The following is a 25099-nucleotide window of genomic DNA, read 5'->3' as shown; positions in this document are numbered from 1 at the left end:
AAGGGACCCTCCTTCCTCTTGTGTTGACTGAGATATTACTATTGTAATATTACTATTGTAATATTTCCTGCCTTTAAAAAAAAACAAAACAAAACAAAACAAAAAACCACCCAGTCTCTTGTTTCTTCTGTGGGGCAGACACAGGCTCTGGGGTTTCTAGGAGTGCAGCTAGCTGAGTATGCTTCATAGTCAAAATCAGACGCCAGTACTTCCCTGAGCCTCACGGCCTTTTCTCATTCTGTCCATCATGCCGGATTTCCTTCCCCACGTCTCTCTCAGGCACCAAGTCTTTAATATCCCCAACCCTATCCTCAGCTCCCCAAATAGAAGCTATGATATATGTCTGAAAAAAATATAGATCTGAATGCCAGAATACTGTCAGAATCCTTTTGCCAGAATCCATTCCTAGCCCCTTATAAATCAATCAGCCCTGTTAGTCAAAGGAAGTAAACTGGGCTGGGATAGCCACCAAGAATCTTCTGGTCTTAGTCTCCATGAAGGCTTACCCAAGATACAGCATTCAGCAAATTTGTTTTAATCTTCACAATTTGTTATGGTTTAGATATGAAATATCCCCCCAAAATTCGTGTGTGAGACAATGCAAGAATTTTGGGAAGTTTAGATTATGAGAGGTATAGCCTGATTAGTGGATTAATCCACTGATATGGATTAACTGGGTGGTAACTGTAGGCAGGTAGGATATGACTGGAGGAGATGGGTCACCGGGATTTATATTTACTGGTACACAGAGCTCCCTCTGCTTCCTATTACCACATCCTGATCTGCTTTCCTTTACCATACCCCTTCATCATGATGTTCTGTCTCACCTGGGACCCAGAAGTATGGAGTGGGCCAACCCCAGACTGAACCTCTGAAACAATGAGCCAAAATAAATTTCTCCTCTTCTACATAGTTCTTGTCAGGTTTTTTGGTTATAGTGTTGAAAAAGCTGACTAAACCATAATTGAGTGTAAACTTAAGGAATAAGAGCTCCTTCAATGATTTAGAGCCAACCATACTTACATTGTCTGTGTATTATAGAAGTATAATTTTTACAGTTGTGTATTTAGCCCAACTTCTATATTACTGCTATCCCAAGGTAAATTAGAGCAGGTACATGGTTGGGATGCTGCCACAAATTATGACAAGACCCCTGTGGTAGCCTGAGCTATTTCATTATATACTTTATAACTGGTTTCCAGAATGCAATTTTGCAGAAAGTGGAGATGATGTCAGTGGATATATAAAAAGCTAAACCGAAGGCTAGACACTGGTCTACTGTCAGATGATGTTGAACTTTTTTGTAGGGAACTTCCCTTTTGACAATAATTGAATTAAGATGTCTATCACAAATTCTGTCACATAAGGAATTACAGGAAGTGTCATTCCGTTTTCCTATCCAGAGGCCACATGTTCCTGTTCATGCATCAACATCTGGTTAGCTGACTGTGGCAGGGGCACCACATTTAAGATCCTAAAGTTGTTTGAGAGCCTTGAGAAAGACTATGAAGTTAAGAAATAGTTCGCAGTGTAGAAACATCACTCCAAATCATGGAATCTTCGATTCAGGCATTTAGAAAGTGTTCTTGACTGCCAGAGAATCCAGAGCTCTGATCTTACTAATCTGGAAGGAATCTGGAACCCAATGTGGTTAGTGACTTGGCCAAGATGACAGTTGTCCATCAAGCTGAGATTTCCACACATCTCAACTCTGGACCTGTGTCCTTTCATCATTTCATGAGTGGTAAGTGATAGCATTGATTGCACAAAGTAAGTTCACCTTTGGAGATGGTTTTTATTACTAAATCACTGGGAAGATAACCAGTAGTCATAGTGAAAATATCTCCTCGGTACTATTAGAGCAGCTTAATTCATCAGGGTTTGCCATTTTGTTATGCTCTGATTTGTACGGACTCCTGAGCAGATGTCTAGTGTCTGGAATCATATTGGTGACTGGACCGTTGTCCCTGGCTTTAAGTCCCTTGAGTCGGGTGACCAGCTGGTCCTAGAAAGTACCCAAGGCTCAGATATAACCAATCAGTTCATGAGGCCCCTAGAAACATGAAGACAAACTGAGTCGAGTGACCAGCTTCTCTCCCCTGCATGTCCTTTCTTGATCCCTTCTTTAAGAGCTTCTTTGGTGTTCATCTTAATCTGATTATACCTAGATGGAAACACTGGGCAGGGAAGTTTACATTGTGATTTACTGTAACTACGATTTAATAGGACCCTGTTTGTCCAAGTGATAGGGCAAGATCAGAGTCATGGTTGCTACCCAAGCAGCTCTGCCTAGTGTCCGGAGGAAGAAAAAAAGCTGAAAAGAGAGAAGATTGATATATATACAGATTAAAGGAGTAGTCATGCCTGTGTGTAGAAGGAGAATAGATGATCATTTCCAGGAGGGGGACTATTATAGTAAATGTAGTTGGTAATTGTGCTACACAGCAGTATATTTGCAAATAAGAAAAAAAAATCTAGGTTGAGTGGTGTTTTGGTTTAGATATGAGCTGTCTCCCAGATCTACTGTTAATGGAAGAATATAGAGAGGTAAAATGATTAGATTATGAGACGTATAACCTAATCAGTCTGTCCTAGTTTGAATGGACTAACTGGGTGGTAACTGGAGGAAATGGGTCACAGGGTGTGCCCTGGAAGGGTGCAGCTTCCCTGTGGCCCCTTCCCTCCTTTCTCTCTACTTCCTGACCCCTCTGTGAGCTGAGCTTCTTTCCTTTGCTGGGCCCTTCCCCCAGGATCTACTGCCTCACCTTGGACCTAGAGCAATGGAGTCTGCTGTCTATGAACTGAGACCTCTGAAACCATGAGTTCCAAATGAACTTTCCCTCTTTTCAGGTGTTATCAATTCATATTTTGGTCATAGCAAAGCAAAAGCTAACTAGTACAGCTGGTCACCATGGGCACAGTGCCAGGGGTGCCTGCAGTCTGTACCTTCAGGAAGCAAAGCAGCATGAACCATCTTTGGTTTCCAAGATGCTCCCCTCGTTCCCTCTTCTGCAACCTTCCCGTGTCAGTTCACACATCGCTCCTTCCAGAAGCCTTCCCACACCACCCCAAACCAGACCTGGTTTCCTTTTCCATGTTTCCCAACACCTGTGCCACCCTACCTGATGCACATCTCTTAAGTCATCAGTCAGCTACTCAGGCGATGGTCTGGTGTCTGTCCCCTTGGCCAAACTCCATGCTCCTGGAGGACAGTGTCATTGCTATTTCTGAGGGTCTGACTTGGAAGAGCAGAGAGCACACTTGTTCTCTAAAAATCGTGTCTTTTCAATGTGTGTCACAGTAGAGAGTTGGCATGAGGCTTCTGACATTCCAAAACACTTGGGTGGAAGCAGTAGGAAAGCAAAGTCTTGGATGCCCACAGAAGGTGAGCCAGGGTTGGTGCCATTTGTAAGCACTTTCGCACATTGCGCCGTACCCTGGACTCCCACACAAACCCTGCCTCCAGGGCAGTACTCCATGAATATCTGAATCAGGAGGCAAAACAGAGAGAAGTTGACAGCCCACCTCAAATATCTAAGGAACCACAGGACAGAGGTGTAATTTCTCTTGTGTTTTCCTGTGTCAGTCCTTAAAAACCTTCAGCTCTGCGTGAGAAAGCTCTTTAAAGACTAGGACTGCCTCAGAGTCAGGTGGGTTGTCTGAGCAGGGATGGAGTGCCCAGGCACAGAATCCAGAGAGGGAGGCACTTGGTGAGATGTTATAAGTGGCCAGTCAAGCAACAGATAGAGTTAGAACCCCTAAGTATCTTTCTGGTATTGACGAGCTGTGATAGTAGGATTTTAGTCTGTCTAGCGCCTGCTAGAAAATAAGCTCGAGAAAGGTGGGATTTTCACTGTTTTACTCACTGTTGTGTCTTCAGTGAAGACGACAGTGTCTGGCACAAGGTAGCAGCCCCCAAAATACTGAATAAACAAATAGACTGGTACATAGCAAAAGTGAAAATGTTTCTGGCATGGAATAGGCTCCAATCAAATGTGTATTTCATTGGCCTGAATCAAATTAGCCATACATCCAAAGTGAACAGGCACTTTGAGAAGAAGAAATACGAATCGTCAACAAATATATGAAAAAATGTTCAACATCTCTGGAAGTTAGAGAGATGCAAATTAAAACTACAGCGAGAGTCCATCTCACTCCAGTCAGAATGGTCATTATCAAGAGTACAAGTGTTTTCATCAGTTTTTTCACTGCTGTGACTAAATGACCTGACCAGCCCAACTGTCGAGGAGGAAGAGTTTATTTGAGGGCTCACAGTTTCAAAGGTCTCAGTCCATTGACAGCCCGCTTCATTCCTCAGGACTTCAGGTGAGACAGGAACAACATGGCAGAAGAGTGTGACAGAGGGAAGCAGATTAGGTGGTAATCAGGAAGCAGAGAGAGACTCCACTCTCCAGATACAAAATATATACCCCATAGTCACATCCCAATTCCCACCTCCTCCAGCCACACCCCACCACTTCAGTTATGGCTCAGTTAATCCCTATCAGGGGATTAATTCACTGATTGGGTTACGACTCTTACAACCCAATCATTTCTCCTCTGAACCTTCTTGCATTGTCTCGCATGTGAGCTTGTGGGGGACACCTCACATCCAATCCATAAAAACAACTAATCATAAATGTTGGTGGGGACATGGGGGAAAAGGCACACTCATACATTGCTAGTGTGACTGAAAATTGGTACAACCACTCTGGAAAACAGTATGGAGAGTCCTTAGAAAACTTGGAATGGATCCACCATTTGACCCAATTATCTCACTCCTCAGTTTATACCCAGAGAATTTAAAATCAGCACACTACAGTGATGCAGCAATATCAATATTTATAGCAGCTCAATTCACAATAGCTAAGCTATGGAACCAATCTAGGTGCCCTTCAACAGATGGATGGATAAAGAAAATGTGGTATATATACACAATGGAATATTGGTCATACAGAAGCATGAAATTATGGCATTTACTGGCAAATGGATGGAACTGGAGACTCTCATGCTAAGTGAAATAAGCCAATCCCCAAAAAATCAAAAACTGAATGTTCTGTCTGATAGGTGAATGCAAACAGAGCAAGGGAAGGGGAGGGAAGAATAGAAGTTCATTGGATTAGATAACATGGAATAAAGGGAAAGGAAGAGGGACGGGAATAGGAGAAATAGAATGAATTGGACATAACTTTCCTATATTCACATATGAATACACGACTTGTGAAACTTCACATCATGTACAACCACAAGAATGGGATCCTAATTAGAATTAGTTACACTCCATGTATGTGTAATATGTCAAAATACACTCTACTGTCCTGTACATCTAAAAAGAACAAATTTTTTAAAAATGTTAAAGCCATAAATTAAAAATGGCTGAAATTTGACATCATGCCATGGAGTAAAACGCAAGGGTCAACATTTCAAATAAGCACGTGAAGCCAAACTGCTCTCTGCTTTATATACCAAATGTTCAGGAGTTCATATGAAATTATATTGGCCTGGGATCTGCAGGGTCCAGAGCCAGCTCAGCTGCTTCACACAAAGGGTTCAATGAAGGAATTCTTTGTTAAAGAGTCAGGGTGGCTTAAGGAGCCAGTAACTGCAGCAAACCTTAGCCTCTGACTTCTGGAACAACATGCAGGGACCCTGGAGGGACCAGGGGACAAGATGGGATTTAGGGAACTCAGGGAAGGGCCTGAGTCACGAAGAAGTGATCTCAATGCAGCTACTGCTGAGCACCAGATCCCTACTGAACAAAGCTGCAGAAGAAATGTCCATTTCCCTCATAGCATTGGTGTCCCCATTAGTCAAACCTACCTGGACACTAGCTAGCATGGGAGTGGGCCGTACACCCCTGGGACCGAGAAGGTGGGATGGAGGTCAGAGTAGGGGCAGCACACGGGGAATACCCATCACCCATCACATACATTTATTTTGTCCTTTTTATATTTAATTATATACAGAATACGTATTTAATAAAGTGTAGGGACAGGGATCCAAGGGGTAGTGAAGAAATCTCTGACCCCACCCTTCCAACAGCTAGTATTCCTAGTTTGTTTTTCCCTCTTCTTTCATATATTAAAGGATTTGATAATTTTTATTCAGAATAAACCAAAATAAATTTGGTTGCACTTGTTCCGTGACCTAATTAAGATGACCTGCAGGGGAGCAGAGAGCTCTTTGCCTTTCCTTTGTTCTGCTAACATAAACAAGTTACTTCATGTACCTCTGTGGGAACCGGGAATTAGGCAAGTGCTTAGACTCACAAAAACTTTCAGCAAGTTTGACTCTCAGCTTGGATACCGAGTAATTAAATATGAGATGAAAGATGAGTCCAACTCGTCTCTCAGATTGGAACGAGGACTCTAAGGGAAGGCAACCTAATGGAACTTGATTTTACTGTCAATAGGAAATTGCTCTTCACTTTCAGGATTGTTTGACAGACAGTTTGAGAGTGGGGGAGAGGCAGTCTAGACAAACACAGCAGATGTTTATGTGCACAGACCTCGGTAGTTTGTAACTGCGGTGCCCCACATGGCTGCCTCACACTGGATACGCTTGTCACTCTTAGAGACTTGTCCAATCCTGCATGACAGGCATTCCAGGAAGACAGCCCAGGTCCATTCACTGTGCCCAGCACGGAACCTGGGGCTCAGTGGGTCCCAGTAAGTGAAGGCGAATAATGGTCCATGCTGTTAAAATCAAGAGAAGGGACAAAGGCCGGGTGGGTACACACGCCTGTGATCCTGGCTACTGGGGACGCTGAGGCAGGAGGATGGCAAGTTTGAGGCCAGCCTGGGCAATTTAGTTAGACCCTACCTCAAAATAAAAATCAAAAGGGGCTCAGTGCTTGCCTAGCATGTGTGAGGCCCTGAGTTCGGTCCCTGGTTCTGCAAAAAATAGAGGGGCCATGGAGGGAGTGGTCGTGGGGTTGCTGCTCTGTGTACCACCAGCATCCCCAAAGGCGAAGATCAGTGCCCACAGCAGCAGGTGGGCATTTCAGACTGTTGTCATCGCTTAATCTGGGTCTGCGGCCCTTGTTGCTGTTGCCTTCTTTAGTTACAAAGGGAAAAAATCCTGGAAAGAAATGTTATCACACTTAAGAACGAGTTCTGCTTTGCTGGAGCAGAGCCTGTATCTGGCCTTGTAGAGATTCCTGCCGGAATGGGATTGTCCCCTTGCCCTAGTGCAGGAGGCCAAAGGAATATGAGCTCCCATCACCCACTTCAGTCCTGAAAACTGGAGAGTCCCCTGAGATGAACTCATTTGCTCACAGACTGCCCATCTCAGAGGCTAGGCTGTCAGCCATCCTGACCTTGCCCTTAGCTTTGGGAGTGGGAAGCTTGACTTGGAGGATCCTGAAGGATGGTAATCGCCCAGGGTGAAGAGTGGCAAGGGGTTGGGAAGGGGGTCTTGAACCAGTTCAGAGACTGATCTAAATTTGCTCCAAGCAGCTCATCTGTGTCTGCCTTGCTAGTTTTAGTCCTCACCCCTCCTGCTGGGGAGAACTGCCTCTGAGCCCACTGTCGCTTGGTCTGTGGAAGGGGTGGGGGCAACTGGCAATGTGGAACTGAGCCTCCCCCTCCCCCCTCACATCCAAGGAGCTGCATCACAGAGAGGGAAAGGCTGGCAAAGAGGGGCTGGCTCCTCGGCCAGGATGTGCAAATGATCATTACTCTGAAACTGTAATTCTCCTTTTAATTGGTGTTTTGGAAAATACTACTGCAGGATTTCAACCCAAGTACCCAAGTCCCTTTTGCAAATTCAAGTACATTTTTCGAGAGTGTCTCCAAAAGTATAGATTGTGTGGAATGCCTTTAGTTCTGAATGGATTAGATGTGTGTTATCTCCTGGGGAAGAATGTGTCTGGGAGCAGTCTACATTCTTCCAGGGATAATTCCTTCATTGTGTTCAGCTCAGCGACTCCTCCAGTGGTGTCCTTAAAGATGGGACCCACAGATTACTGAAAGCAAGAAGCTCTTGGTCACATAGTTACTTGCTTGGTATCTAAAAATTGTTCAGTTCAGAAATAACTAAGACTCGATGTCACCATCTCTGGAAAATAAAGACCAAATATCCTAATGAAAGAACAGAAGGGAAAATAAAGCTAATGATTGTCCCAGAAGCAGAGACATGAGCCCAGGGAGGGATGCCTGAACCAGCGAGGGTGCCAGAATGAGCGCCCTTCAAGGCCACCCAGTTCACCGGGTGGCTGCCTGGTGGTAGGTCTGAGGGACAAGTTCAAGGGCAAGGGAAGGGCGGGCTGTGAAAACCTGCTGGGAATCCGGGCTTTGCCTGTTTGTTTTCTGAAATTCTTAGGACCCCACTCAGTGCTGACAGTGCCCTGTGGGGCGAGAGACTAGGTTTTCAGTCCAGTGACGCTAGTGACTGGCATCGGTAGTTTGGTTTCCATTGCCACATTGGCTACTTCAGGACGAACAAGCAGCGTTTTCATGTAATTTCTCCGACACTGACTCCAGCTTTTCTTGGGTGCCTTCGTCTGTCTTAGACCCCTGTCTTTTGCAGAGTAAAGACTTTTTAAATTTGTAAAAACAAACTCACCTGCCATTAAAACTATTTTACTTTGAAAATAACCCTTTCAAAAGGAGAAAGGCAACTTAACCGTTTTGTTTATTTGGCCAAGTGCAGATCTTACCTTGTAGAACAACAGCCAGGCAGAATTTGTAGTTGGTGATGTTTTCTGGGCTTAAAGCAGGCAGAAGTGTGTATAGATTTTCAATAAATAGCTGCGATGCAGACGGATGTTAATACATTACCGCTCACTTGCAGAAGGAAGGTCAGTGTGTCCTTCTAAGGGACTTTAATGGGGCTGTGTGGCACTTTCAGGAATGCAGTAGACTTCAATATTTCTAACACTTATTCTCTGGTTTACTCTTAGAAAATGCGATTTCATGCCTTTTCTCTTTCAAAGAAAAGTTCTGATAGACTTAAAATAGAATGTTTTGCCAGTAGCCTATGTGTCAGGAAATAGCTGGTTTTATCACTTATCCTGAAAAAAATGTATCACAATGGCATCATCTTAAATCACAGCAGAAGCAGGGTTCCCGTACACATACAACTCCCCCAGCATTTGAAATTGTTATACCCTGTGTGTAAAACACATGTTTTGAAGCACCCCTTGTAACTGCCAGCACCTTTGTATCTGAAAATGGCAGGGTATTTTATAAATCGGGTTCATCTAGTATTGATGATATGAAGCAAAATCTTTTCTTGAGCCCCCAAACTTGTGCATGACTTTGCCCTTCTTCTTTTCTCTGGACCATTCTTTCATCCTTGGTTTCCCAGCTTCTTGGAACTGTTGCCTGGCTCCAAGTTCAGAAAGGTGACTCTATTAACCAGGACTTGCTAAGTCCCTGCAACTGAGCACTACCCTGTACCTCCCCGTCTCCCTTTGCCCAGTCCTGCTAGACAAACCCAGTGTGGTCTCATTCCTAAAATCCCTGGCTACTCGGAAGGATGGGTAGGTCTTTCATAGAATTTGATAATGACTGCATAACCCTTCCCAGGGAATATTAGAGTTTTGACTTATGACTTTTACCCTAAACCAAAAGGAGTTGTTTTCAGGTTGAGCATCCCTGGTCTCTAAAATGTTCAGGAATCTGGGGCTGGCCTTGTGGCACAGTGGCAGAGTGCTCACCTAGCACACGTGAGGCACTGGGTTCTATCCTCAGCACTGCATAAAAATAAAAAAATAAAATAAAGGTATTGTGTCCATCTACAACTAAACTTTTTTTTCAAATAAAATGTTCAGAAATCTCAAATGCCCCCAAATCCAAAACATTTTGAGTGCTGATATAAAGGCATGCATGGAAAATACCAGACCATGAAACTCTGTTTCATGCACAAAATTATTGAAGTTATAAAATTAACTTGTGGTTGTGTGTGTAGGTAAATGTGGAACACAAATGAATCTCACATTTAGTCCTGGGTCCCATGCCCAGGATCTGTCTCTTAAGGTATATGCAAATATTCCAAAATCCAAAACAATGCAACACCTTCTGGTCGCAAGCATTTTGAATAAGGGATACTCAACCCATAGTGGGATTCCAGGCATTAGGGCAGACTTCCGGAAAGGGATTTTTTAAAATAGAACTTTCTGACCCTTTTCCAGTCAGGCCACATGCCATCCTTGCTTGCGGACTTATATTTTGGTGGCTATAGACATGTTCAGATGGATACTACCTTTCTGTGCCTGGATTCCCCATTCCAGGTGGGGATACTGGAAAGAACCTCTCTCCCTCCTGATTGGTAACCAGCACTAGCACCAGATTTAAAATGGTGTCTTTATCCCCTAACAAGGCATACATTTGCATGTACCTGTGGCTACTGTCATTTAGAAAGAAATTTATTTTGCGCAAAAGCAATCTCTTTGCCCAGGATTAACCTTGCCAAATAAAGTATGCAGAGAGAGGTGTCTCGGATACCAGTGCTTATGCCTTTTGTGTGAATTCATGCAAACAAGTGGTGGATAAATAGGCAGAAAGCATGGGTGTGGGTGCAGATGCATGTGTGTGTGTGTTGTGTCCTCTGGTCTGAAAAATCTTAAAATTTAAAAACCTACATTTGAAATACTATAATGCCTTGCTGTTTGTGGATGCAGTGTGGCTGGTTTCAGTTATTTGCAGGTGATTTGAGATGTCTTTACTCATGCAAGTTAGTGATCTTGCTAACCAGGAACTGTGGATGAACCACAGAATGATGCCCCGTAGGACTAACTGGACTTTACTTCAGACCTGTCCTTCAGGACTCTCACTGATCTGGTGGGTGAGGCAACTGCCCCCAGTCTCACACAGAGCAGCTTTATAGATTTTTGTTTCCTTGTAACATATGTAGATCTCTCTCAAAAAAAAAAAAAAAACAAAAAAACAGGGGTACTCAATCATTGAGCCACATCCCCAGCCCTTTTTAAAATACTGTATTTAGCGACAGTCTTACTAAGTTGCCGAGACTGGCTTTGAGATTGCAATCCTCCTGCCTCAGCCTCCCAAGCCACTGGTATTATAGACATGTGCCCCGACGCCCAACCAAAAATGGCTTTTTAAAACATGGTTTTAGGCAAAGGAAGAAAAACAAGTCAAGGACTTTCATTGGAAAATGAAAGTAGCTAACTTGATATCTAAATATATGAAAATATATGAGCCAAGAAGCCAGGAACCTCTGTATGTTCCATTCCATCTGAAAGTTTAGATATTTGTTTCTTACATAAGGATTTAAAATCTGTAGTATGGGAAGGTTCCCTGGTCCCCACAGATGACAATCCAGGTAGGAAGAGACCATTAGTAAGTAGGTAAACAGGAGACCATTGATAAAGAGCTGCCTACCTAACAGGGGGAACAGGGGCAGAAGCGGCCAGGAAGGCTGGATGGAAGCTTCTGTAAGATCAGGGCCGACTCAGCCAAGCAGGAAGGCAGGCACTGTCGGGTGCAGTGTGGGGCACACAGACCTCAGTGAGGTCAGAGAGGTCGCTGGGACGTCCAAATGAAGGAGGAAGACCAGCCCCCCAGCCCAGGGACACTCAGACTGCCTTCCAGCATCCTTAGGTAGTGAATTCCATCGAACCTGTGTACCTTGTGGAGGAGAAATCCTCCCAACACATTTTTTCTGAACCGACTGATATAGTTCTATCCAGAGGACTGACTTCAGTTGTTTGCTCAGCCTTATTTGAAAGGAAAATAGGCATTAAAACAAATTATCCTATTACATCGTTAGTTTAAAATCATTTAATAGGCATGATAGAAATAGCTTTATTAAAGATGGATCTAATGTTATTTTCTACAACCACAAATGAATGCTGTAAATGGAACTTCTACTTAAAGGAATTTATTCCTTTGAAATAGTTTGGTTCTAGGTCTATAGATGGACAGAGTCCATATTTTGAATTTTAGGTCCATGGTGCAGTGGTATCAGTGTTCAATAGTATTTTGGTACTTCTGAGTCAGTCCCCCAAAGAGCCCAATGCCTTTTTCAAATATAAATCTTTTGAATCTTTATATGAGAATAGATAAGGAATTTTTTAAAAGTCAGGCAGTCTTAGGGAAATTAAAAAACCTCACATAATTTGAAGTCTGGCTTACCTAGAGTGTGGGGACTGGATCCTTCTGCCGGTACCACTTAGTATTTATAAATGTAAAATCATGGAACCTAACTGTTTTTTGAAGACATGCCTATCACGGTCAGTTTTAGACATTTGCCCTCAGATTTTTAAACCGCTTTTTTAAAAGTCAAACTTAAACTTATTCTTACATAACTTTATTTCCTTGAAAACTGTGTTCTTGTCAATAGCAACTATTCAGACTGCCTCTAGTGCCTCCCCTCCCCAAGTGTCCCTTTAATCTTATGTTACAGATGTGTCCCTTTGCTTTGAAACAAGCTCATAATTCAGGAGGTGAACTTGAACACATCTGAGCTCCAAAGACCTTGCTGATTTCATGTGAAGCTTAGCGAGAACCCAAGCCAGAGCCAGGAAGGTAAAGCCCCAGCAGCTTTAGGCAAGCGTGGGTTGTATTTGATGTTCACAAAAGAATGGCAATCGCAGGGTGTTGCTTAGTGAAGCTGCATTTCCAAGTTACCCACAGTGGTGTCTATTGTCCTGTTTCTCAATTGCATGATGTCATGTTTCATTTAAGGCTCACAGTGATGCTGAAGTCTGTGGTCTGCACACTAGGGGGAAAAGGCAGTGAGAAAGTTGCAAATCAGGTTTTTGTAAAGCCTTTGTGTGTTGGGTTTGAGAGATAAAAGCTGACTCATGCAATATTTCCATGGAAGGCGCTGCAGGGACTAGTAAAAGCTTCTCGTTTTACCTGACTGAGCACCCAGTGAGGTCACTGCACGAGGCAGACGATGTGCTTCAGCCGAAATGGAGCACAGGTAGGTGCTGCGTGAACGCTCCCGAGAGAGGATGCAGGACTTGCTCCTTCCCTCCCAGAGCAGCTGGAGACGGAGAAGGTGCACAGCTCCTGAGACTTGCAGGGGGTTTCTTCACAGGGCAGCAGAGGGACAGAAGCTCGGCTGGATGCAGCACAGACGTTCCGCTGCAAATTCCACGCACTGAAATCGGACAATAGAGTTAGTCTAGAGGATGACTTTTCCCCCCTCCATCAGAACTACAGTCTGTCTTAAATGGTTTTTGTCTTGGTTTGGTTTGGATCTTTCCTTAAAGTTAGCTTGAAACAACTAGAGTGCTGACATTCACGACTCTGGGGAGAAGTCTGAAATCCTCAGTTGTCCCGCGTTGAATGCTCAATGTTTTAGAAAGCTTTCTTTCTGAGGTTTGTGCAGGCTAACCTAGAGGAACAAAAGAAATGTTTGCAAATTGCATGCTTAGCAACTGCTGTGATGAAATGTAGTCCGAGTCTAGTGGAGCCAAAGTTGACGAAGTAAATGCAGTTCGCATTTTGAGTGTTTGGGGCAGGAAATACTTTTGTTACTGGCAATGACTAGGGGAAAGGAGGCATGGATTATATTTGATGGTGTTGTCTACTGGAATCTGATTTTATTATCTGAATTTAGTGGTACTAACATTTTTGAAAGATATATGTGGCATTTCTTTATCACAGTGAATATAAAAATTATTTTCCTTTTAAATATTTGATACACAAAAAGGTTGTGATTTTAATTTCCTGACGTACTTTTGCAGACTATAAAAACATACTTACTGAAGAAAATACATGTTTGCAGATAAATAGTAAAGGAAGAAAATTACCCTTGGTAAAACAAATGTTAATATTGTGTTATATATCCCTCAGTTTTTTCTAATGTGTATAATTATTAAAATTCAAAATTAGGAGCATATCCTACATCTGTTTATTAAACCACCTCGTTTACTTAATTGTATAGTTCAACCGTTTCCTATGCCTTTAAGAGAACATGACATGTAATCGTTTTATATTGTACCTTCGAGAAGGATTTATTTACTCCAATCTCCATTGTTAGACACTTCAATTTCTCTTCCTCCTTTTCCTTAAAGAAAATGTTTAATGTACTTTGTGGACAGATTTATTTTCTCAGTGTGTTATTGTTAGTCACTTGGAATTCTCTTCCTCCTCCTCCTCCTCCTTTTTCTTTAAGAAAATGTTATTTTGCTTAATGCCTCCCTCCCAACTGTGCAGAGATGTTTTTGGAACAGAGTGTGTTCAATATAGATGGAGCTTGTGTATGTGGCTGTCATTGTTTTGTTGCTGCTTTGAGACTGATGTTTTCAGGCTAGCAGGAAGGTGCTGTTCAAAGTGAAGCTGGAACACAGATTCTTCTTTAAATTAAAAATAGAGGTTTTTTTAAGCCTTGGCAAAGTCAGTGACATATTTTGACATCCAAAAGCTGGCATTAGCAGGATATAGGAGAGAATTGCTCCCAAGGAGTTACTGCTTGTGCCAGGAGCCCAGCTAGGAATGGGTAATGTGGTGTGTCAGCCAGAGACTGGCAGATTGTTTCAGGGTTGGAATCACATCCTGAAGTTTGGATGGGACCTGGGGAAGCCATAAAATCCAGGTGTCTTGCTTATGGGCAGGAAGCTAAAGTTCAAGTTCAACATGGATGAGCCAGAAGCTAAAGTTCAAGCTCAACATGGATGAGGCAGAGCCAGGGCAGATATGTACATCCTCTGATCAGAAGAGATTATCATGTCATCATTTAATTCTGACCTGTCCTCTGAGTTGTCTGTACACACAGAGATATATTCATGTGCGCAAGCATGCACATACACACACACACACACACACACACACACACACACACACACACACAGTGTAGGCCCTTTGGACACCTGCTGCCATTTGCTTTAGACAGGTTGCTTATACTGAATTTTTCATTTCCCATTTTTTTAAATTCCTTTTCTGCTCAACTATTTTATAAATCTATATCCATGTACAAGAAACAATGGACTAGAAATTAGAAACCATAGTCTCTGATTTACACTTTAACTGAGCACTCAGAACTTACCCTCTCAGGGTTGTGTTTTTTTTTTTTTTTTTTTTTTTTTCCCATCTGCAAATATTTTAAAACATACTGAAACACATGAAAGAACTTTGAAGTTGTTTGGCAGGAGGGAATAAGGATGATTTTAATGTAGAGTTTTAGCAATCGTATTAGGGTAAGGCTAGTTTGTTAATATGGAGACTCGGGTTATCTCTTTCTGTGTAATAAATCACCCCCAATCTCAGTGACTGGAAGCACTGACCATCATTAGTCATATGTGAGTCAGAAATTCAGGAGATGCTCCACCGGGTGGTCGTGCTCGGGGTTGTCATGCAGGTACAGTCCACCATGGCGAGGCTGGGCATTTGGAAAGCTGCTCACTCACATGTCTGGTACCAGGGCTGGAAACATTGAACAGCATGGCCAGAAGAACTGGTGTCCATTGAGTGTCCCTCTGCGTCTCAGTTCATCTCACCACCCGTTTCCTTCTGCTTGGCAGCTCCAGAAAACCAGACTGTTCTTGTGGTGCAGAGGACAGCTCGCCCAGTAACCATAGGGCTCCTCTCACTTCCTGGTCTGCTAGGCTCTGAGCATTGGTGTCCTTCTCACTGTGGAGGTAGGGTCCCTGCCACGTCTGGATTCCAGTGTTAAAGGGAAAGAATGTGGAAGAAAGATGTCAAATGTCTGGGGAAATGGACTCTCGAGGAGCATATAGCATTTCCATCAGTGGAAACTTGACCACATGGCCATATCTAATGGCAAAAGCAGCTGGAAGTATGCTCAGCTGAAACTATTCACTAAGAAAAAAAGAGACTGGATTTTGGTGGACAACTAACAGTTTCCTCTCTAAGTGTAACACAACAGTTTAGAGTACCCCCATGATCTCCTTCCTTTCCCATGCTGAGTCACCACACAAAAGCATCCACTGAAAGTAAAAGCAACTACATTTGTATAAAAGACTTAAAGGAATTCCCTTCAGTCTCCTTTTAAGCAGACTGACTGGAGTCACTACTTAGCTAAGGCAATTTGTCTAATACATTAGCTGCAGTAACCGTTTACTTCATCCCTACCCCACTGAGGTAGCCGTTTGCCTCTTAGTTTCCATCAACTAGCATCTTAGTCCATTTGGGCTACTATAACAAAATACCTTAAACTGGATAACTTATAAACAACAGAAATGGACTGCTCATAGTTCCAGGAGCTGGGAAGTCCAAGAGGAAGGCTCCCGCAGGTTAGGTGTCTCATGCAGGCCTGTTCCTCCTTGATGGCAACTTCTGTGTGTCCTCACCTGGCAGAAGTGGGTAAAAGGCTCCCTGGCCTCCTTACAAGGGCACTAATCCCATTCCAGAGGGTGGGGTCCTCATGACTCAATCACCTTCCAGAGGCCTCAAGTCCTACTATCACCACCTGGGTGAGTAAGTTCCAACACGGAACCTTTATATTTAGTATTAGGCTTCATAGCTTAGAAGAATCTTTGTTCTTCTTCCATACCTTGCCTCTCGTTTAACAAAGCAATTTTGCAAAATATCTTTTTCAATTCTTGATCTTCTTGTATACCTATTTGCTTTACTAACTTTTTGTCGGCAATGAGTTTGTTGTCGTTTTTAGTGAAGTTCATATGCTCATTTCTATGCCACATGATACCACTGTATAAGGAATCTACTAGAAAGGTAGTTGCCAAGACCTGGGGAGAGGAAGACACAGGGTGGTGTTAGTCAAAGGAAACAGATTTCAACTATGCAAGATAAGAGCACAGTGCTGTTGTAACAATACTGTATTATATACTTAGAACTTTGCTAAGATGGTAGGTTTTATGCTGTGTTCTTATTACAAAATAACAATAATGAAGGCATGAGGAAACTTCTGGAGGTGATGGATATGTGTTCATTGCATAGTTGTGGTATTTGTTTCCTAACTGTGCACTTACCTCCAAACTCATTAAGTCATATTTATCAAATATGTATAACTTTTTGTATGTCAGTTGTATCTCAGTAAAAACAAAAAATTGTTTTTAAACACTTTTGAGATGGTGTCTTTCTGTAGGCTCTAGGCCAGGCTCAACCTCATAATCCTCCTGTCTTAGTCTCCCAAGTAGCTGGGATTACAGGCATGAGCCACTGCACCTGGCTAAAATATTTTTTTTAACTATTTATTTTGGAAAAAAATTATAGAAAAGACAAAAAGATATATAGAGTTCCCATAAGCCCTTTACCCAGTTTTCCCTAATGTTAATATCTTCTACTATACTACCTTGGTCAAAATTAAGAAATAACATGGTAACAGACATTTTTACCTCATCACCAAAAAGCAACAGAATAAGTATGAAAATCATGTTCCCTGAATTGAACACCTCGAACATTAAAGAACATGTAGAATTCTAGTGCTAGTCCTGCCTTTTAGAAGAAAAATCAAGTTATTATTTAAAAAGTCAAGAAGTCAAGCAGGGCATGGTGGTGCATGCCTATAATCCCAACTAGGCAGGAGACTGAGGCAGGAGAATCATGAGTTCAAGACCAGCCTGGGCAACTTAGCAAGATAGCAAGACCCTGTCTCAAAACAAAACAAACAACAACAACAAAAACTTAACAAGTGAAAACCCATGTGTTTCATTCAGCTTTTGTGTCTTTATGACACAAATACCTAAAGAGAAAAACTTGGAAAAAGGAAAATTTATTTGGGGCTCACAGTTACAGAGGTCTCAGTCCATAGATGGTCAACTACATTGCTTTGGTCCTTGGGTGAGGCAACACATCATGGAGTAAAGACCCGGCAGAAGAAAGCTGCTCAGCTCCTGGAAGGGTCAGAAAGCAGAGAGGGGGAAGGGGAAGAAGTACCTTTCATGCCCCAGTGACCTACCACCCAGTCAGTTCTTTCACACTAGGATGAACCGATCAGGCTGCAGTTCTCATAACCTAATCATTTTTCCTCTGAATATTCCGGCATTAACAGGAGCTTTGGTGGAGACACCTCTCAGTCAAATCATAACTCCACATTATCTGATGGCTTTTAACTATTGAGTTATCCACCATATCAGAGGTACAACTATAGGGGAGAAGGATACTTCTCAAATACTTGGGGTTGTCTTTGAAACATATGAATGTTTATTTCTTAACTTTGACTCAATTTTTTTTTTGAATGTGAATTTGGTTGTTTACAACTTTGAGACTCTGCCAGAGGCTAGCTCTATATTAAATGACCTTTGCTGGCTGATTGAATAGCTTCTCGTTTATCCCATAGTCTTTCTGTTGCTTTCCCTCTTTGGCTAGCTCACAGGTCATGTAATAAGGAAGGCATAATTTTAGTTATTTACTGGTATTGAGGACAGTACATTCTCTAGATCTCCCTGGTTATTCTGCCAAGGAACTCAGACTAGGAATTTGATGTCTGGAATAGCAATGAGCAGAATTTGGAAATCCTGATCCCTCCTCCACTCCTGCAGTGAGAAGTGTTTCTGCTTTTCCTTATAGGTCACTGCTTGGGAGTGTGACATGGACTCAGGTCATGGAACCCATTGAGTCCCCGTTTCATGCATGAATGCAGTCCTTGGAAGCCATGGGAAGTCACATGTCAAACCTAAATCAGCCCGAGAAGCAAGTTAGAGCCAACAAGTATCGCTTTTGATTCTAATGCACTAACGTTCCAAAGGAGAGCAATTAAAATGATGGAAGTTTGCAAAGAAAAGCCACGGAATTAGAGCTGCTTTGCCTAGAAAAAATTAGAGATACAACATGAAGTAAAAAATAGGGTAGCCTACCTACTGGGAAGCTGTCCAGATTTTTTTCTTTTTGCTGAAAAAATGGCACAAAAAGGAAATGTTGGTGACTTGGCTAACTGGCACTTACATTTGTAAGAATCAGTAAGCCACCATGTACCCTGTACAGGGGCATCCTCTCCATCTCCAGGTCTGCCAGGGATCAGATTGACCTCGACCCTCAGGTGGGTGGATCTAGCTTATTTTGGGGTATTCATAGTCAAATTTCTACCTGAGATAGATGATAGGCAATGTCCATTTCATCTCTTCTTGTTTGGCAAGAAGTTTTCAGAGATTGCTATATTATTAGCCTGTTGCTTGGAATTTAGGAAGAGAGAATGTTTAAGAACCACCAAATTACACAAATGTTAATTTTTCACTCCAGGCAGAGAAACACTCTGGGTGTTTCAGTTTATCATAGAAAATCAATTTGCACCATTATCTATGACACAACAGCCGTCTCCCAGCTTCATGTTTCCTAATTCATAACAATATTTTTCATTAATGAGTGAAGTTTGCAAAAAAAGCAGAAACTGAGCTGTCTACATCTCTCCATTCACAAAAATAGTAAATCGTTACTAGTGAACGGAGATTGATATGGTCAACTTAAATCTTACAGAATAATAACCCAGATCTCTGCATCACCTGGTCCAACTAAACTACCTATGAAACACATGTATATTCATTTTCTAGTAGTCACATTTTTAAAAAAAAGATAAAATGAATTGGTGACAATCATTTTAATAAGATTATTTAATAAGTAAATTTAAATAAGATTATTTTAATAGGTAGTTTATGCAACTCCAAATTCCAAATATTTCAACATATAATATAAAAATGATAAATGTTGCATTTGTGATTTTTGTTCCATACTAAGTCCTTGAAATCCAGTTTGTATTTTACACCTAGAGCAAATCACAATTTGGACTGGCCACATTTTGAGTGCTCAATAGCCACATGCAGCCAGTGACCACTGCATCGAGCAGCATAACTCTAGAGATAAATATTAATAATTAGCGAGTTGTATTAGAAAGAACAGTCCAGACAGGGTGGAAATCTTAAATTATTTTGAGGGAGGTGAGAACAAGACTAGACAGTTTTTATGAGATACATTTCCTTCTATGAGAAACTATAATTATCTTCTAAGCAATGAGTCAACATAAAAAATGTTATCCATTAACAAAGGCGGTCTCGTATTATGTGATATTATATGACCCAACTGTAAATGTCTCACTTCTGTCATTGACAATTTTGGAAAGTATTTAGTTTTGAGCAGTAAACTTGGCTAATGCTACACATGGCAATATTTGATTTTATAAGGTGCCTAATTGGTGACCTGGAGAATAGATGGGTCTCAGTGGCCTCAAGGACATGACCTGGTTTAGGAAGACATGAAGGCTTCCCTGGAATAGCACCCAGTTCATGTTGCCCTTTGATTTATCCACAAAGGCATCCTGTTGTACCGACTTTCACATCCCTCTTTTTCTCAACTTCAAAAGTCGTTTTTAAAGCAATACCATTTCCAGCAGGCCAACAGGGATTCCTCTGAAAACAATTTTTATTCCTCTTTAATCTGTGGAGAGCCTATATTGGCTACTTGGGGTGAGAGTGAGTAGAGAAAAGAAATGATAAAGAAATCAGTCTCTCTGTTGGGTTGATTTTCGGTTGTCCTGATAATGAGTACAGTGCCAAGTGTTTTGTATCTGTGTTAAAGGTTTTCATAGACTAGAGGAAGACTAATTCCTGCACAGTTAGGAAACTAGAACTTGCCCTGGGGAGAAGTCCATCCAGATCTGTGAGGATAGGTTGTTTGATCTGGAACTTTCCAGCTGTCCTGACCTTTTATATTGAGTACATTCAACTTATATTTTGTCTTAAATCATATCCTCATTTGACCTTTGGGACTTGAAAGACCCCTACATTCTTCCCATTCCCTATAGTGAGCTCAACCTCAGGGTTAGGGTTATGTTTATGGTGGATCCCCTGGGAAGAAACCCTGCTTGCATCTGCTCCTACTTGGGCTGCCCAGGATTTTCCTAACACTAGTCCCACACATAGGCAAGTGCCCTCTGCTACAAGCATGCCCAAATGCCTGGCTGATTCTCAGATGGTTGCCACACTCAAGTTGGATCAAGCTTTTTAGGTCAAGTGCATTTTAACTACGAACCAATCCTTATTTTATAGGCCATAAAGTTGTTTCAGAGCAAACAAAAAGAATATTGCAAAAGCTTTAAAAATCGCAGCAAACTCATTCCATGTGTTAGCGGTTGTGCTGATAAATTGCTCATTTCCCACAATTTCTTACCATTCCTGACCCAGAGTTCCTTTATTTTGTATTCACATTCTAATATGTTCTTTGTATATTTGCCACGAATATAATCTAGAAAAAGTCACTATGTTGAAGGATACAGATTTGGATTCATTTTTTTTTTTTTTTCTTGGCGCCAGGGATTGAACCCAGAAGAGCTTAACCCCTAAGCCACATCCCCAGCCCTTTTTATTTTTTATTTTGAGACAGGGCCTCGCTGAGTTACTTAGGGCCTGTCTCAATTGCTGAGGCTGGCTTTGAACTTACAATCCTCAAAGTCGCTGGGATTATAGGCACACACCACCATGCTCAGTGGATTCTTTATGTTCTTAAAAATAATGGTGCCAGTGGTTTGCTCTCTATTACAGAGTCAAAACAAACTCACATTCCTATTGAAAACTGATCATTAATGTATATTAATGTATTTGTCATAACCTTCCAAATATAAATTTCACTCCTTTCTAATAAAAACCCACAACCATGGATTTGGATAGTAAGGTAGGTAACCTGCCAAAATGAAGCAAGTTTCATCATCAATCACATTCTTTATCGCAGGATATATTGCTCCTGTCAATCTGGAACCTCATTCTTTTAGGGGAAAAAATGTTGATCCTGATTTACGAAATGAAGAAGATTGAAACTTTGAGTATTCCATCAAAACAACTTCTGAAAGTTTAATTTTCATGAGAGCCTTTGGGACCCATTTTTAAGTGCTATGGGTATTGAGTGACCTTCCGACCTGGTGAATGGTACTACTTATGCTTTCTTATAAATGATAACAGCCCAATTTTCCTAAGTGCTCTTGTGATTTCCTCCCTGTATTTATTTGTATACTTACTAATGGGGTGTGGGTCTTAATATTTGTTTTCTTGCCTAATATTAGAAAATAATCATCCATGAGTCGTTCCTCTAGTGCTGTGTACAAGTGAAGTGTACAGTTGTCAGTACTGCCAGGAACCTTGCTTTAAATTCTGTGGGGCTGTAGTGGAAGACTTAAAATCTCCAATAGTGGCTCTCAAAATTCTGTAAGAATCAAAGAGTTTGCTGTTTTTTCTATTTTTTGTACCAAAGATTGAACCCAGAGGCACTAACCACTGAGCAACATCCCCACCCTATTTTATCTTCTCTTTTGAGACAGGGTCTCACCAAATTGCTGAGGCTGATTCTGAACTTATGATCCTCCTGCCTCAGCCTCCTGAACCACAAGAATTACAGGCATGGGCCTCTACATTGGACCGGAGGGTGCTTTTTAAGTACATAAGAATCACTTGTGTGTTTGTTAAAGTTACAGATTGCTTGGCCCCGACCTCTAAACCTTTAACTTAGTAAATCTGGGCTGCTCTGCACGTGAGTCCTTCCAGGTGGTCACCCTGGAGAAACTGGATGTGTTTCCTAGACATTCATGTGTACGCGTCCCAGTGTGCTCTGGTGAAATGCAGGTTCAAGGTCAGGAGGTCTAGGGCAGCGCCGGATGCTGCATTCCTGTCAGGCTCCCAGGCATGCTTCTGAAGCTCTCCTTTTGCATCTCAGACCCTCTTTCCTTCTATGGCCAACTTGGCACCACTTGGTTATTGACTGTATACAGGGGTGTGGGGGGGGGTTGCTAGGTTTTGACTTCCTTTCAACTGTCTCACTTACCTTGCTTCATCCTCTCCTTTTTTATTTTCTGCCACGCATGTAGATGGGCACCGGCTGCATCCTGAAGTGCCATCAGCTGTAACAGAAGTTCCCCATCCTGAAACAACAGCTGAAGGTTCCCTGTCCCCTGAACCAAAGACCATGGAGCTCTCTGACAGTGACAGACCCATCAGCTTCGGCTCCACCTCATCCTCAGCCTCTTCCCGCGACAGCCATGGCTCCTTTGGCAGCAGAATGACCTTGGTTTCAAATAGCCACTTGGGCTTGTTTCACCAGGATAAGGAAGCAGGGGCCATAAAACTGGAGCTGGTTCCAACCCGGCCATTTTCCAGTAGCGAGCTGCAGAAGGACACCCCTGCTGGGCCACAGAACATGGATGAGGGCAGCGAGAAGCAGCCCAGGACCCCGTGGAGAGTGGACGCAAATGGGGCGCCCCCAACAACTGCAGACTCGGCCACCAGCCCCAAGCTCCTCTACGTGGATAGAGTAGTGCAGGAGATTTTGGAGACGGAAAGGACTTACGTGCAAGATTTGAAAAGCATCGTAGAGGTAAGGCAAACTTCATTTTTCCAAGTTGGTCAAGCAGGATAAATAGTCTTGCAAAATAAAAGGCAAATCTAAGCCCTTCCTTGTTGGGGAAGTGTGTGTTGTCGCCTAAGATGCAGAAAGGCTGTCAACGTTTAAACAGATGGTAACATAGCCAGCGCTGGGCTCGCGGGGTTGACTCCTCTTAATAGTTGCGCTAACAAGTCAGGTGTGTGTCGGGAGCATGAATGATACTGCGCATGTACCAGTTTGTTGTGTTAATAAATCCCACATCAGCGTGCCAGGGTGCCTTGCAGCTTGGAGCAGGCGAGGATGGGGTGGTCCTTCGATCCCAGCAATAGGTGTCAGGTGTATCTGACTGAACCCATCAGCTGTTCTTACCCTAAGCACACTTCTCCACTCGCCTTGAAATTTCTGATTACATTGGCCAAGGGTGTAGGCTGGGGCGTGGAAGATTCTCAGGTGACTCTAATAAGCCACTGTTCTAGGCTGGGCCTGTATTGGTTGTGTTTGGGTGAAATGAGTGAAGGGTAGAAGAAAAACCACGGACTTTTCTTGAATGTTTCCTTTCTGTTCACTTTAATAGTAAACAATATAACATAATTTGCACAAATTATAATGATTATAGATTATTTGCATTAATTACTCCATGTGAATTGAGCTCAGCTCTACGTGCCAGATCACATCCTCTGGAAATCCATTTATTGACTTTGATTTATAAGCAGGTTTCTGAGGAAAATGAATGACCAGGGGTGCCAGGTATAGTGGAGCACATCTGTAATCCCAGGGGCTCAGGAGGCTGAGGCAGGAGGATCAGAAGTTCATGGCCAGCCTCAGCAACTTAGTGAGGCCCTCAGCAGTTTAGCAAGATCCTGTCTCAAAATAAAAAAACAATAATAAAAAAGAAAAAGGTCTAGGGATGTAGCTCACTGGTAAAGTGCCCCTGGGTTCAATCCCCAGTACCAAATAAATAAATAAATAAATAAAAAAGAATAACCAGTGGAGCTCAGATGTTAATTCATTCTTAATTTATGATTAAGAACACTAATATTCAATAGCAAATTTGTATATTACAAGGTTACACTCACCTTGCTGCCTAGTAGGATGTTAAATTCTTTCATTAATACCTATTGCCTGTTTTTGACTTTTAATTTAAAATATGCTGTAGAATATAGAGGACAATTTGCTAATGAGCAATTCTCCACTAAGTACAAACATTCTTATAGCATTAGCCCTTCCAAAAATAAATAAGTATATTAAATAATTTAAAGCATGATCATGTGTTGATTTCCACAAGTGATAGAATAGATGCTGTCTCCCAAAATAGTTATGACATAACTTTCCAGTAAAAATAGAAAAGTCAATTGATGCGCAACCAAAACAACATGTGGTACCAAATGCAGGACAAAGTTGGCCAACTTTTTAAAAATTTGACAATGATGTCATTTGCACTTGAGAAGAAATACCTATGAATCAGCCAAAAGTTTTACAACCTCTCAGGAAACTTAAATTATTAAAGCTTTCTTTGGTTTATGTTTTTGTTTTTGTTTTTTTGCTTACTTTCTTAGAAACTTCTCCATTTAATCAGAACTCACTAAGAGGGAAGCCTTTAGTTCCTCAACTGTATTCCATGAAGTCTCTTTTACCTGAGACTGGCTGATGAATTGTGGGGGGAAAAAATAAGATTTGAATTAAAGGAAACAGATAAAGAGGAAATTTTTTCTAAGAAAGTTTTAGTGTCAGTTGTATTTGAAACAGTCCAGTGTTCTTGCCTTTTTTCTATATCCATGAGTTAATCGTATTTTGCACGTAGGGTTGGGGAACTTTTTCATATAGCGCTAGACAGTAAAGAGTTTAGGCCTCTGAGCCCTGAGGTCACAGTGTCACCAGTGTGCAGATCTGTGGTGGCTCAAAAACAG

The 25099-nt window shown here is 42.0% G+C and overlaps 1 protein-coding gene across 3 annotated transcripts in view; it reads left to right on the top strand.

Moving 5' to 3' along the window:
- Positions 1-25099, top strand: part of Plekhg1 (pleckstrin homology and RhoGEF domain containing G1) — a 210430-nt gene that overhangs the window by 104178 nt on the left and 81153 nt on the right. For 2 of the 3 annotated variants that reach the window (XM_047557962.1, XM_047557961.1), the window contains one exon: positions 22678-23183. In XM_047557962.1, the coding sequence (XP_047413918.1) occupies positions 22776-23183 (408 nt within the window). In that variant the 5' untranslated portion in view covers positions 22678-22775. Of the gene's footprint in view, positions 1-12672; positions 12892-22677; positions 23184-25099 lie in introns of those variants that run through there. The other variant, XM_047557960.1, reaches the window with a different exon arrangement.

This window comes from Sciurus carolinensis, chromosome 7 (genome assembly GCF_902686445.1).
Source record: "Sciurus carolinensis chromosome 7, mSciCar1.2, whole genome shotgun sequence".
Taxonomy (NCBI): Eukaryota; Metazoa; Chordata; class Mammalia; order Rodentia; family Sciuridae; genus Sciurus; species Sciurus carolinensis.
The sequence above is the reverse complement of the archived record's forward strand: the minus strand, read 5'-3'. Positions and strand labels throughout refer to the sequence as shown.